The 12,333-nt window shown below is 57.3% G+C and overlaps 1 protein-coding gene across 1 annotated transcript in view; it reads left to right on the forward strand.

Moving 5' to 3' along the window:
- Nucleotides 1–12,333, forward strand: part of TMBIM1 (transmembrane BAX inhibitor motif containing 1) — a 77,516-nt gene that overhangs the window by 29,159 nt on the left and 36,024 nt on the right. The window contains exons 2-3 of the mRNA XM_029605090.1: nucleotides 3,652–3,940; nucleotides 4,768–4,856. Coding sequence (XP_029460950.1) covers nucleotides 3,718–3,940; nucleotides 4,768–4,856 — 312 coding nt within the window. The 5' untranslated portion in view covers nucleotides 3,652–3,717. The remainder of the gene's footprint in view (nucleotides 1–3,651; nucleotides 3,941–4,767; nucleotides 4,857–12,333) is intronic.

Below are 12,333 nucleotides of genomic sequence, written 5' to 3' on the forward strand. Positions count from 1 at the left end.
TGCCTGGACCGCTGTCTTTCTCTGTCTAAAAAGGGTAGAGCGCCCGGGCCTGACGGTTGTGAGAGGCTTGGCCAGCAGGAGGGAAGATGCTGGCCCACCACCGAGCTGTGAAGGGATGCACATTCCTCCCTGCTCTGGAATCCGGGAGTGTCCCTCCCCCCTCCTGAGCATCCCAGCTGCACTGGAGCGTGCGCCTCTGCCTGCCGCTCCTGCACTGCCACGGGACCGCTGCTGCTGGTTATGACTCACAGGTGCTTCTGCCAGCCCTGCGCTCCTTCCGGCAGTTTCTGTCCCCTCTGACGGCAGCGGCTGCTCCCTAGCTCTGATTCGGCTTGGTATGCGAGGAAGCTGTTTTGTGACATTTTTAGGACAAACGAGAACTCATCTGCATATTTGCATCTTCACCCGAGAGAAACCAGAATAGGCCCCTCTGCCTATGATCACCTGCGGTGTTGGCTTCCTCCTTCCCTGAGGGAGCAGGGCTGAGCTGCTCTGCTTTTCAGGACAGGCAGATCCAGTCCTGGTTTTGTCCTTAATAGTTCCTGCGTTTTCTGCATCACCTCTGGTTTTGTGATGACTCCAGAGAGCAGCAGAGACCTCCCACGTTCCCATCGCTGATGAACTGGTTGGGTGGGAGGCACTGAGGCCTGTAAACACAGACTTGTTCTCAGTCTGGCAGGCCCCAGTGCTCGGGGTGTGTCGTGTGTGTGTGTGTCCCGTGGGCTCACCTGTCCCTCCATCCGCAGGGCTGGACCATTTCTTCACCTGATGCATGAAACTAACTCGTGACTGGGTCGTGTTCGCTGTATCGGTTTTCAGACACGTTGATGCAAGCGGAGTGATCACCTCCGTGTTCTCTCCTTCCGGGGCACAGGTTTGCTGGGGTATCATCATCATCAGGACTATTATATGAGCTATAATTACGCAGACCTTATTTTGAGAAAGCTGCGCCTGTTCTGTTTTTTTAATGAGGGTTCTCCCAAGCAGTCTGAACCAGGAGCTTTCGTCTATTTATTTATTTTTTTTAATTTAAATTTTATGGAAGATCTCGGCGTAAACAGGTGATTGCAAAAGAATTTGAGGGCCAGGAGTTTTGTGTGTCCTGCCGAGGGAGAAGGTGAGGACCGAGGCGGTGCAGAAGGTGGTACGAGAGAGCTCGGGGTGCACGGGAAAGCCCCCTGGGTCAGCTCTTCCTTCAGTGCTAAGGAGAGTAACTTTCAGCTTTTAGGGATGTGACGCATAAGGCCGTCGGGAACAGCTCCGACTCCTCCTGCAAATACTCCGAATGCCTCTCAGATGGTAAGGGTCTCCTTCAGCTAACATACAGGCCGATGCAGAAAGCAGCAGCGCGTTCAGACCGCGCTGAATCCCGGCGCATGGTCTCCTGGCGCACAAGCTAATGCACTGGGAGCGAAAACGTGCGCGGGGGAGCCGCCACCGAGCCACGGTGTCCACTAACCTCATCGTAGAAATCGTAACTAAGTGGAGTTCTTGCTTTTGATAAATATAATTTTCTCCTTGGAAGCTCATTTTGAGCCGCAGAATTGCAGGGGGCTGTCGGACTCGCCGATCCCGGGACTGCGTTTTTCTAAAGTCAAATCTCCCCTTTCCCCCAGCACTTGTTACGCTGCAAAAATAGGGAATGGCTCGCTGGTGCTGGAATTCACACTCGGGGCTGTAACGGACCGGGTTTTCTAGCAGAGGTGCAGGAAAGATTGAAGTTTCCTAGCCTGTAGCAGATGGACTCAGGACCAGTGGGTATAGTGTATTCCTGCTAGCAGTTGGAGACGGATCAGATTTCAATCTGACGTCAGCCCTAGTACATAGACCCCTGCAGGAAGTGCAGCTCCTCAGTATTTTTCCGTCTCCATAGCAGTTCGGGATTCTACGCACGCTTGCTCCTTTTTACCGCGGCGCGTGATTTAAACTTTAAATCGGGCGCTGGGGAGAGGTGGATGGGCGCGCGTCGGCCTGAAGATGCCCTGCCCTGGCTCTCGCCCCCGCCCGGTTTCTGACCGGCCTGGGCTCAGTCCGCCGACGCTGTCGGGCGCCTCTGTCTGTGTCATGCCTGAAGGTACACAAACCTTTCCTTTATTATTATTTTTGGAGGGGGGGAGGGGCTTTTTTTGCTGCCCATATCCTTCACCTCGCACCCCCCCCCCCCAAACACCTGTAAAGTGGGCTTATTTATTTATTTTTATGTATTTGTGGTTTTTATGTACCGGACTTCGTAGGATAACATCAGTTCGGTTTACATTATAATTTCAAAGTCAGCAAAACAGAGGCTTTACATGGAACTTATGGAAAAACCAGTGAATAGAATAAAGTTAAATAAACTATATATTAATATAAGACTTGAATAGAGGTTGTTGGATAACTGGGATGATTGGGGGAAAGAAGGAGTGGGGTAGAGGGAGGGGGGATGGAGATGGACTGAATGTATAGAATTCAGTGTGGAGGGGGGAGGGCTGTAGATTGCTTATGGGGAGGGGAGCGATGAGTTGCAAGGTTTGCATGGGGGAGGGAGAGGAGGAGTAGCACAGATTGCAAGGAACTATTTACAGTAGATGCATGGGGGAGGGTATGTAGCATATATGATTATGAAACTATATACAAGGCCTGCATTATTGAAGTTATGTATATCAAGGTGTGAAGTTGAAAATTCAAAAATGGTAGCCACTATGGGAGGTAGATATCATTTGAGGGATCATAAAATTAGAACTGAGGGATCTGATGGGGCAGGGACGCGGGAGGAGGAGGGTTGATGGGAGGTGAGGAGGAGAGATGAGGGGTGGTGAGGGTAGAGGCATTGGGTGGCAGGGAGAGTGTTTTGTTGGCAAAGAAGATTGATGGTGAGCACAACGAGTGAGTTTAGGTGATTATGTACTATGTGAAAGCCTTCGTGAGGAGCCATGTTTTGAGTTTTCGTTTGAATGTTTTATGGCAAGCCTCTTGGCGTAGATCTACTGGCATGGTGCTCCGAAGGGTTGGTCCTGATACAGAGAGCAGACGAGCTGTAGTTGCAGCCAGTTTGGTGGTTTTGTGGGAGAGGGTTGGCATGGTCGCAGGATATTGGTGCCTTGTGGATCTCTTGGCTTGGTGGAATTTACCAATGCCGGTCGTGCACCCGCAGAACAATATTTTATCATCTAAAACCATTAGAATCGTCCCTTTTGGCTTTAACTTTGTTCCCTGCTTAAAGACTGAAAAAAAACCCTCCTCTTACCTTTAACAGCACTCGGGTGCTGCCCTTGCTGTTCATCATCACAGCTGCCCTCCCCCCCCCTCAGGCAGGCGCCGCACAGTAACATGGAAAGTACAATGGCAGACTGGACAGGACGTGGCAAATAATAGTCCCAGAATGCATTTAAAAATTCAAGGCATAGCAGGTACTTAGAAAGGAGACCTGGGAATAAGACCCCCCCGGGGAAGAGAGCGCAGCAGAGCCGGGACACGGGCAGGTTGACATTTTGATTAGCGCTGGTGCTTTTAAGGAGCCAGGGCCGCGTACGGCCGTGACCTCTGACCTTGGGCCTGGCCCGATCCCATAGTTGCGGCCGGGTTACTGCAGAAGGTGCCGGCAGCTCGGATGCGCTTTCTACGCAAGCGATTAACACAAAGTTCTTTCTGTGTTTGTTTTTTCGTTTTCAGTTGCCCGAGGAAGTACCGCAGCGGCACAGATTTCCTGCTTGAGGAGCCGGGACCCGCAGCCTCGCCATGTCGCACCCCAATGCGCCCCCGCCGTACACCGACAGGGATCCCTTGTACCCCCCGCGTCCCGGGGAGTACCCGCAGCCGGGGGGCTACTACCCGCAGCCGGGGGGCTACTACCCGCAGCCGGGGGGATACAACCCGCAGCCGGCGGGATATCCAGAGCCCGGGCGGGGCCCCCAGCCTGTGCCCCCCATGCCCCCCATTCCCTCAGTCCCTCTGAATATAGGTAAGGCTGGCGTCCACGGCGAGCGCGCGACCCGGGCTGCCCGTGCCTGTGCCAGCGCTGCTCTCCGAGACCCCAGTTCTGCTCCAGGCCGTCTGGGGGGGGCCCGGATTTCTGTGCAGGTAGCAGGCACAGTCCCCCCCCCCCCCCGAGACGGGGAGGCAGAGGGAATGTTTTGAAATTCACATCTGTAGCACAGCAGCAAAGGTGGTTTTACTGCTGGAGCAGCTGACGCCTGCTGACAGGTTTGTCGAGATTTGGTGTCCCCTGCCAGCCCCAAGGGTGACAAGACCCTGCTGGGTGGCAGCGCTGCTGGGGTTCGCTGCGGAGGGAGCACTCGCAGCACTGGGGGGGGTGGGGGGGGTGCACACTTACTGTGATCCAGAGGGAGCAGCGCTTTCTGGGCTTTTGCCAATGACCTTTGCTAAGTTAAAAGAGGGGAGACCCCCCCTCCCCCCGCCCAGGTAGGTGTGAATGAAGGCTCACGGCCACCGTAGCCCCAAAAAAAAGAAAAAAAAGTCCGGTTTCAGCTGAACCTGAATCCCAGAAGGGCTGGGCCCAGAGCAGTGGGTGGGGAGGGCTCACGGGTGCTAGTGGTACCAGGGGGCCCCCTGGTGGCCGGTCCCAGTACCTCGCCTTTTCTCCCTCGCTCCTGCCTCACAGGAGGAAGCACAGAGGGGGGGAAAATCGGATTGGAAGCCGCGTGTAAAGGTTTCACCCCCGAGCCGTGCGCTGGTGACGCTAGTGCACGCGAGGTGGGGGGGCAGGGGGGGGGAAGCACTGCGCGGGTGTTGGGGACTGACCTGTTTCCGTCCACTTTGTGTTCGCAGGTGGCGCAGAGGGCTACGGGCCGCAGGTTGAAGCTGGCGGCTTCGGCTCCTGGGATGACAAAGCCGTGCGCCACGCTTTCATCCGGAGGGTGAGTCTGGAAAACCCGGGCCAGGAACGGGAGGATACGGTGCAGGCCTGCGGGACGCTGCCGGAGGAAAAAGCGCGCCCGCCATTGTGTGTAGCACTGTGGCCAGGGTCACCCCCCCCCCCCCGAGCCACGGCCCCCGAGAGGCCACGTCTGGCCCCGGAGCAGTTTTACCCCAGCCCCCCCCCCCCCCGCCCAAGCCCTTCCCTGGCTCTGGAGCGAGGTTTTTCGGTTTCTTTTATTCTGTGACTCCACGCAGCGGCAAAAGGAGAAGCCGGGGCGGTGCTGGCAGGATCCCCTACCCCCCCCCACCCCTTGAGGTGAGGGGGCCGGGTGTGAACGAGCCAGGGAAGGGGACTGTGAATGAGAGCAGAAAGGGGGGGAGGGGCGCGGGTGTGAGCGGGGGAGGAGGGAGCATGCCGCAAACGCCATCCTGCCGCCGCCACCCCTAGGGGGGGGGGGGTACGGCAGGGATGCTGAGCTCCTAGGAATGTTTGTACTGACGCCCCCGGCTGCCGCCGCGCGTCTCCGGGAAAGAGCCAGACCCCGAGGGAGAAGCTGCCAAGCCTGGAAAGTGCCCTCACGCCAGCACGCACGAGGCCAGCCACACGTGTAAAGAGCAACACCCGGGGCTTGTCTAATACGGGTGGGCTCAGAGAGGTTCTGTGGCCCCGCTGAAGGTCGCACAGAGGTGAGGGAGGGGAACGGGACTGGGCATGCCTTCTTCCTAGCCCTCTGCCCTAATCATGGCGGTGTCCTGCCCACAGCGAGGTGCGTGCGTACATGCGTGGATGGCAGATAAGCCTTTCAGATTTGGCGGCCCATGGTACGGACCTGTAGGTGAGAGAGAGCGGCTGCCCCCGTATCTGGGGGGTTGGAATGGCCTGCAGTTTGTGTGCTCGCATGTACAGCGAGGGCCAGAGGTCAACACTGTGCATTTCCGGTCCCTCCTCGGGCTCGCCGGAGCAGGGAATGCTGCTGTTTTGGTGGCCTGGCCCTGTCGGGTACCGCTCTCACCCTGTCAGCGACTCTCAGGAGCTGTCGCTCATGCTACTCTGAGCCGCTCCTGGGCTCTTAACCCCAGAGCAACTTCAGCTTTCTCATTCTGCTTTAACAACGCAGCCTGCAGGATTAAAAATCTGGGAAAAAAAACCCCCAGACTGGAGTTTCCTAGTGTGTAGCCAGATGGACTCAGGTTATGCTCCCCTGCCAGCAGATGGAGTCAGGTTTCAAAGCTGACGTCACAGTACATTCACCCCTGCAGTGTCCTCAGCTCTCCAGTCCTCTCCATCTCCAGCAGATGGTAGATGTACCTCTCCCTTTGGGGATCGCTGTACCTTTTGGAAGGAGAAAGTCTATATTTACATTGGAGAAAGATTGACCCCGCTCTCCTGTGGTGATACCTATGGGTCCCTCCCCCAGCTGAGAATCCCTGAGGCGATTTCCGAGATCCCTCGGAGGTGAGCCCTGGTACGGTAACCGGTTCCCGGCGTGGGCTTTGCTGCTTAAGAAGGTGAAAGTCAGCGGGTGCAGGAAGCCGAGCGCAGCGGTGATGGCCAAAGCCTTCTTCCCCCATAGCCGGACACCGTCTCTGTTCTCAGCCAGCAAGCGCTGAGCCCAGGTAAGTAAAAAAAAAAAAAAAAAAAAAAAAAGATTTACCTCCTGATTCAGAGACGTTTGGAGGGGTTTCGGTAAGACATCCTCCGGTCTCCTTGCTCGGCACACTGTACTGACGTCGTTCCCGATCCCGTTGGGGGTAAGGGGAGGTGGGCTTCCGAGCGGGTTGAGCGGACCCCCGGTGGGCTAGGCTTGGTCAGCACGCTGCGTGGTAGGCTGCGGAGGCGCCATCTTGCGCGCGCGTGTTTGTGCGTGCCGTATTGCCCTCCACGGAACGTCGGTACGCGCGGTGCGTCGGCTCTGCACATGTCACACGTGCACGCACGTGCGCAGAATACAGGTAAAGCCGCGTACACGTCCCGCCTAGGCGCCCGAAATCTGTGCGCGTAAAATTGTAAGCGCGAGCAGACAGAACGCACAGTTACCCGCCGCCGGTGGTTCCGGCAGCCAAGAAAGATAAGCGCCTTTCTCTCTGCGCTGCTTGTCGTGTTAGGGCTGCACGGTCTGACCTGGACTCCAACTTACGTCGGCGCTGCGAGGAAGCCCAGGGAGAGAGAGTTGGCCTCCCCGGACTTTGCTAAGCCTGGCTCCTCCCATTCAGAGGATGGGGTCAGCCACAGCCTGAACTGGAAGTTACCCCCGGGACTGGGTCATCCATGGGAGAGGGGAATTCAGCGTCACCTGCCCCAGTACCTCCTGGGCTAGGCATGGACCCGGCTGCCTTCTCTTGGGTGGAATTTTCCCAGGGTCTTCAAGCCTTGGTACAGGCCCAGTCTGTGACCTCACCTGCCCCTGTCCGGACGGAACCTCAGCCCGTAAGCCCTCCCTCTCCCAGTCCTATCTGCAGACCTCGAGGCATCCCCGCCTCGCCAAGGATATCCCTGGCAGGGACCCGGATGGCACGGATGAAGAGGAGGATACGGATTCCTTGGAAGATGGGAGAATCTCCCCCTGGTTTAGAACCGTATCGGACCGTGTTATGGTTTTTCCATGGAGACAAAATGCCGGCCCTGGTTTCCCAGACCCTGAGGATGGTGGGACTTCCTGGGGCGGAGTCTGACGGAACCAAAGAAGAACTCGTTCTGATTTCCCTACGGAAAGCCTCTTGCTCCTTTCCTATACTGGAAGCCATCCAGGAGTTGATTGACCTGGAATGGGATGCACAGAAGCAAGTTTTAAAGGGGGATGAGCGTTAGAAGCTCTTTTCCCACTGGATCTGATGTTTGCATTTCCCTAAAGTGGATGCGCTGGTCTGTGCCATCTGTAAGCAAACAACTACCCCAGTGGAGGGAGGAGCGGCCTTAAAGGCAGTCCATCCTTAAGCAGGCCTTTGACGCAGTAGCAGTCAGATTGACGTGTTTACAATTCAGCCACTGTCACACCCTAGGGTCATAATGTCGGACAACGCAACGACGGTAGCCTACATCAACCACCAGGGTGGAAGCAACAGCCAGCAAGTGTCACAGGAGATAGATCTCCTTGTGGGATGGGTGGAAATACATCTACAGATTGATCTCAGCCTCCCACATTACAGGAAAAGACAACATCAGAGCAGACTTTCTGAGTAGGGAGAGTCTGGATCCAGGAGAGTGGGTGTTGTCTGCCGAAGCCTTTCAGCTGATAGCAGATCGCTGGGGCCTCCCATCCATCCACCTGCTGCCTGCATCCCACGATGCGAAGGTTCCCCGATTCCTCAGTCACAGAAGAGATCGGTGATCCCTGGGCATCGACGCACTCGTTCAGACCTGGCCGGAAGAAGAGTTGCGATCCACCTTCCCTCCGTGGCCCCTGTAGGGCAGGGTCATTTGCAGAATCGGGCACCACAGGGGATCAGTCCTACTAGGAGCTCCAGATTGGCCCAGGCGTCCGTGGTATGCGGACATGCAGAGACTCCTGGTGGAGACCCCCCTGTGCCTCCCACCGCACAGGGACCGGTCCTTCACGAGGATCCAACTCGATTCTGTCTTGCGGTCTGGCCCTTGAGAGGACTCGCCTGAGGAAGCGAGGATATTTCCGCGGTGGTAATTGCCACCTTACTCCGTGCGTGGACGTTCTCTATGTCCCTAATGTATGTGCGGGTCTGGTGCGAGGAACGTGGTGTCCCCCCTCGGGCGGTCAAAATCCCACTAATTCTGGAATATTTGCAGGACGGCTTGAATAAAGGTTTGGCCCTTAACTCCTTGAAAGTCCAGGTAGTGGCCCTCTCCTGTTTCAGGAGCGAGGTGAATGGAACCCGCCTGTCGGCTCATCCGGGCTTGGCCCTACGGTGGCCTGGTTCCCTTGTGGAATCTTAATCCATATTGGTGTGTTTGGCAGGGCCTTCCTTTCAACAGCTGAGCAGCCTTTCCTTGAGTTTATTAACCCTGAAAAAGGTGTTCCTGGTGGCTATACGCTCGGCCCGTCGCATCTGTGACCTGCAGGCATTGTCGTGTCTGGAACCGTTCCTCCGGATGACTCCAGGAGCGTTACAGCTTCGTACTGTTCCTTCCTTCTTGCCCAAGGTAGTCTCAGACTTTCATTTGAATCGGTCCATCTGGTTGCCATCCCTAGGTAAGCACAAGGATGCGGAAGAATACCGCCTCCTCTGTCATTTGAATGTGAGTAGACTTTTGGAGTGGAATCTGGAAGTTTCAGAATTGGTCTGAAAGTCGGACCGCCTGTTTGTCCTTCACGGTGGAAGGAAGCAGGGAGAACCAGCTTCATGGGCTACCATAGCTCGCTGGATTAAGGAGGTGGTCGCGGGAGCCTGTGTAGAGGCAGGAAAGCCATTACCCCTTCAGGCCAACGCTCGTTCCACTAGGGCTCAGGCGATCTCATGGGCGGAAGCCAGACGGCTGCCCCCTGTCGATATCTGCCGAGTGGCGACGTGGTGATCCTCCTTGCACACTTTCTCATGGGTGGAAGCCAGACTGCTGCCCCCTGTCGCTATCTGCCGAGTGGCGATGTGGTGATCCTCCTTGCACACTTTCTCATGGGTGGAAGCCAGACTGCTGCCCCCTGTCGATATCTGCCGAGTGGCGATGTGGTGATCCTCCTTGCACACTTTCTCATGGGTGGAAGCCAGACTGCTGCCCCCTGTCGCTATCTGCCGAGTGGCGACGTGGTGATCCTCCTTGCACACCTTCTCATGGGCGGAAGCCAGACTGCTGCCCCCTGTCGCTATCTGCCGAGTGGCGACGTGGTGATCCTCCTTGCACACTTTCTCATGGGTGGAAGCCAGACTGCTGCCCCCTGTCGCTATCTGCCGAGTGGCGACGTGGTGATCCTCCTTGCACACTTTCTCATGGGTGGAAGCCAGACTGCTGCCCCCTGTCGATATCTGCCGAGTGGCGACGTGGTGATCCTCCTTGCACACTTTCTCATGGGTGGAAGCCAGACTGCTGCCCCCTGTCGATATCTGCCGAGTGGCGACGTGGTGATCCTCCTTGCACACTTTCTCATGGGTGGAAGCCAGACTGCTGCCCCCTGTCGCTATCTGCCGAGTGGCGATGTGGTGATCCTCCTTGCACACTTTCTCATGGGCGGAAGCCAGACTGCTGCCCCCTGTCGCTATCTGCCGAGTGGCGATGTGGTGATCCTCCTTGCACACCTTCTCATGGGCGGAAGCCAGACTGCTGCCCCCTGTCGCTATCTGCCGAGTGGCGACGTGGTGATGCTCCTTGCACACTTTCTCATGGGCGGAAGCCAGACTGCTGCCCCCTGTCGCTATCTGCCGAGTGGCGACGTGGTGATGCTCCTTGCACACCTTCTCCTGGGCGGAAGCCAGACGGCTGCCCCCTGTCGCTATCTGCCGAGTGGCGACGTGGTGATGCTCCTTGCACACTTTCTCATGGGTGGAAGCCAGACTGCTGCCCCCTGTCGCTATCTGCCGAGTGGCGACGTGGTGTTCCTCCTTGCACACTTTCTCATGGGCGGAAGCCAGACTGCTGCCCCCTGTCGATATCTGCCGAGTGGCGACGTGGTGATCCTCCTTGCACACTTTCTCATGGGTGGAAGCCAGACTGCTGCCCCCTGTCGATATCTGCCGAGTGGCGACGTGGTGATGCTCCTTGCACACTTTCTCATGGGTGGAAGCCAGACTGCTGCCCCCTGTCGCTATCTGCCGAGTGGCGATGTGGTGATCCTCCTTGCACACTTTCTCATGGGCGGAAGCCAGACTGCTGCCCCCTGTCGCTATCTGCCGAGTGGCGACGTGGTGATGCTCCTTGCACACTTTCTCATGGGCGGAAGCCAGACTGCTGCCCCCTGTCGATATCTGCCGAGTGGCGACGTGGTGATCCTCCTTGCACACTTTCTCATGGGTGGAAGCCAGACTGCTGCGCCCTGTCGCTATCTGCCGAGTGGCGACGTGGTGATCCTCCTTGCACACTTTCTCATGGGTGGAAGCCAGACTGCTGCCCCCTGTCGATATCTGCCGAGTGGCGATGTGGTGATCCTCCTTGCACACTTTCTCATGGGTGGAAGCCAGACTGCTGCCCCCTGTCGATATCTGCCGAGTGGCGACGTGGTGATCCTCCTTGCACACTTTCTCATGGGTGGAAGCCAGACTGCTGCCCCCTGTCGCTATCTGCCGAGTGGCGATGTGGTGATCCTCCTTGCACACTTTCTCATGGGCGGAAGCCAGACTGCTGCCCCCTGTCGATATCTGCCGAGTGGCGACGTGGTGATCCTCCTTGCACACTTTCTCATGGGTGGAAGCCAGACTGCTGCCCCCTGTCGCTATCTGCCGAGTGGCGATGTGGTGATCCTCCTTGCACACTTTCTCATGGGCGGAAGCCAGACTGCTGCCCCCTGTCGCTATCTGCCGAGTGGCGACGTGGTGATCCTCCTTGCACACTTTCTCATGGGTGGAAGCCAGACTGCTGCCCCCTGTCGATATCTGCCGAGTGGCGACGTGGTGATCCTCCTTGCACACCTTCTCATGGGCGGAAGCCAGACTGCTGCCCCCTGTCGATATCTGCCGAGTGGCGACGTGGTGATCCTCCTTGCACACTTTCTCATGGGCGGAAGCCAGACTGCTGCCCCCTGTCGATATCTGCCGAGTGGCGACGTGGTGATGCTCCTTGCACACTTTCTCATGGGTGGAAGCCAGACTGCTGCCCCCTGTCGCTATCTGCCGAGTGGCGACGTGGTGATCCTCCTTGCACACTTTCTCATGGGCGGAAGCCAGACTGCTGCCCCCTGTCGCTATCTGCCGAGTGGCGACGTGGTGATCCTCCTTGCACACTTTCTCATGGGTGGAAGCCAGACTGCTGCCCCCTGTCGCTATCTGCCGAGTGGCGACGTGGTGATGCTCCTTGCACACTTTCTCATGGGTGGAAGCCAGACTGCTGCCCCCTGTCGCTATCTGCCGAGTGGCGACGTGGTGATCCTCCTTGCACACTTTCTCATGGGTGGAAGCCAGACTGCTGCCCCCTGTCGCTATCTGCCGAGTGGCGACGTGGTGATCCTCCTTGCACACTTTCTCATGGGCGGAAGCCAGACTGCTGCCCCCTGTCGCTATCTGCCGAGTGGCGACGTGGTGATGCTCCTTGCACACCTTCTCATGGGCGGAAGCCAGACTGCTGCCCCCTGTCGCTATCTGCCGAGTGGCGACGTGGTGATCCTCCTTGCACACTTTCTCATGGGCGGAAGCCAGACGGCTGCCCCCTGTCGATATCTGCCGAGTGGCGACGTGGTGATGCTCCTTGCACACTTTCTCATGGGTGGAAGCCAGACTGCTGCCCCCTGTCGCTATCTGCCGAGTGGCGACGTGGTGATGCTCCTTGCACACTTTCTCATGGGTGGAAGCCAGACTGCTGCCCCCTGTCGCTATCTGCCGAGTGGCGACGTGGTGTTCCTCCTTGCACACTTTCTCATGGGC

This window comes from Rhinatrema bivittatum, chromosome 6, assembly GCF_901001135.1.
Source record: "Rhinatrema bivittatum chromosome 6, aRhiBiv1.1, whole genome shotgun sequence".
NCBI lineage: Eukaryota > Metazoa > Chordata > Amphibia > Gymnophiona > Rhinatrematidae > Rhinatrema > Rhinatrema bivittatum.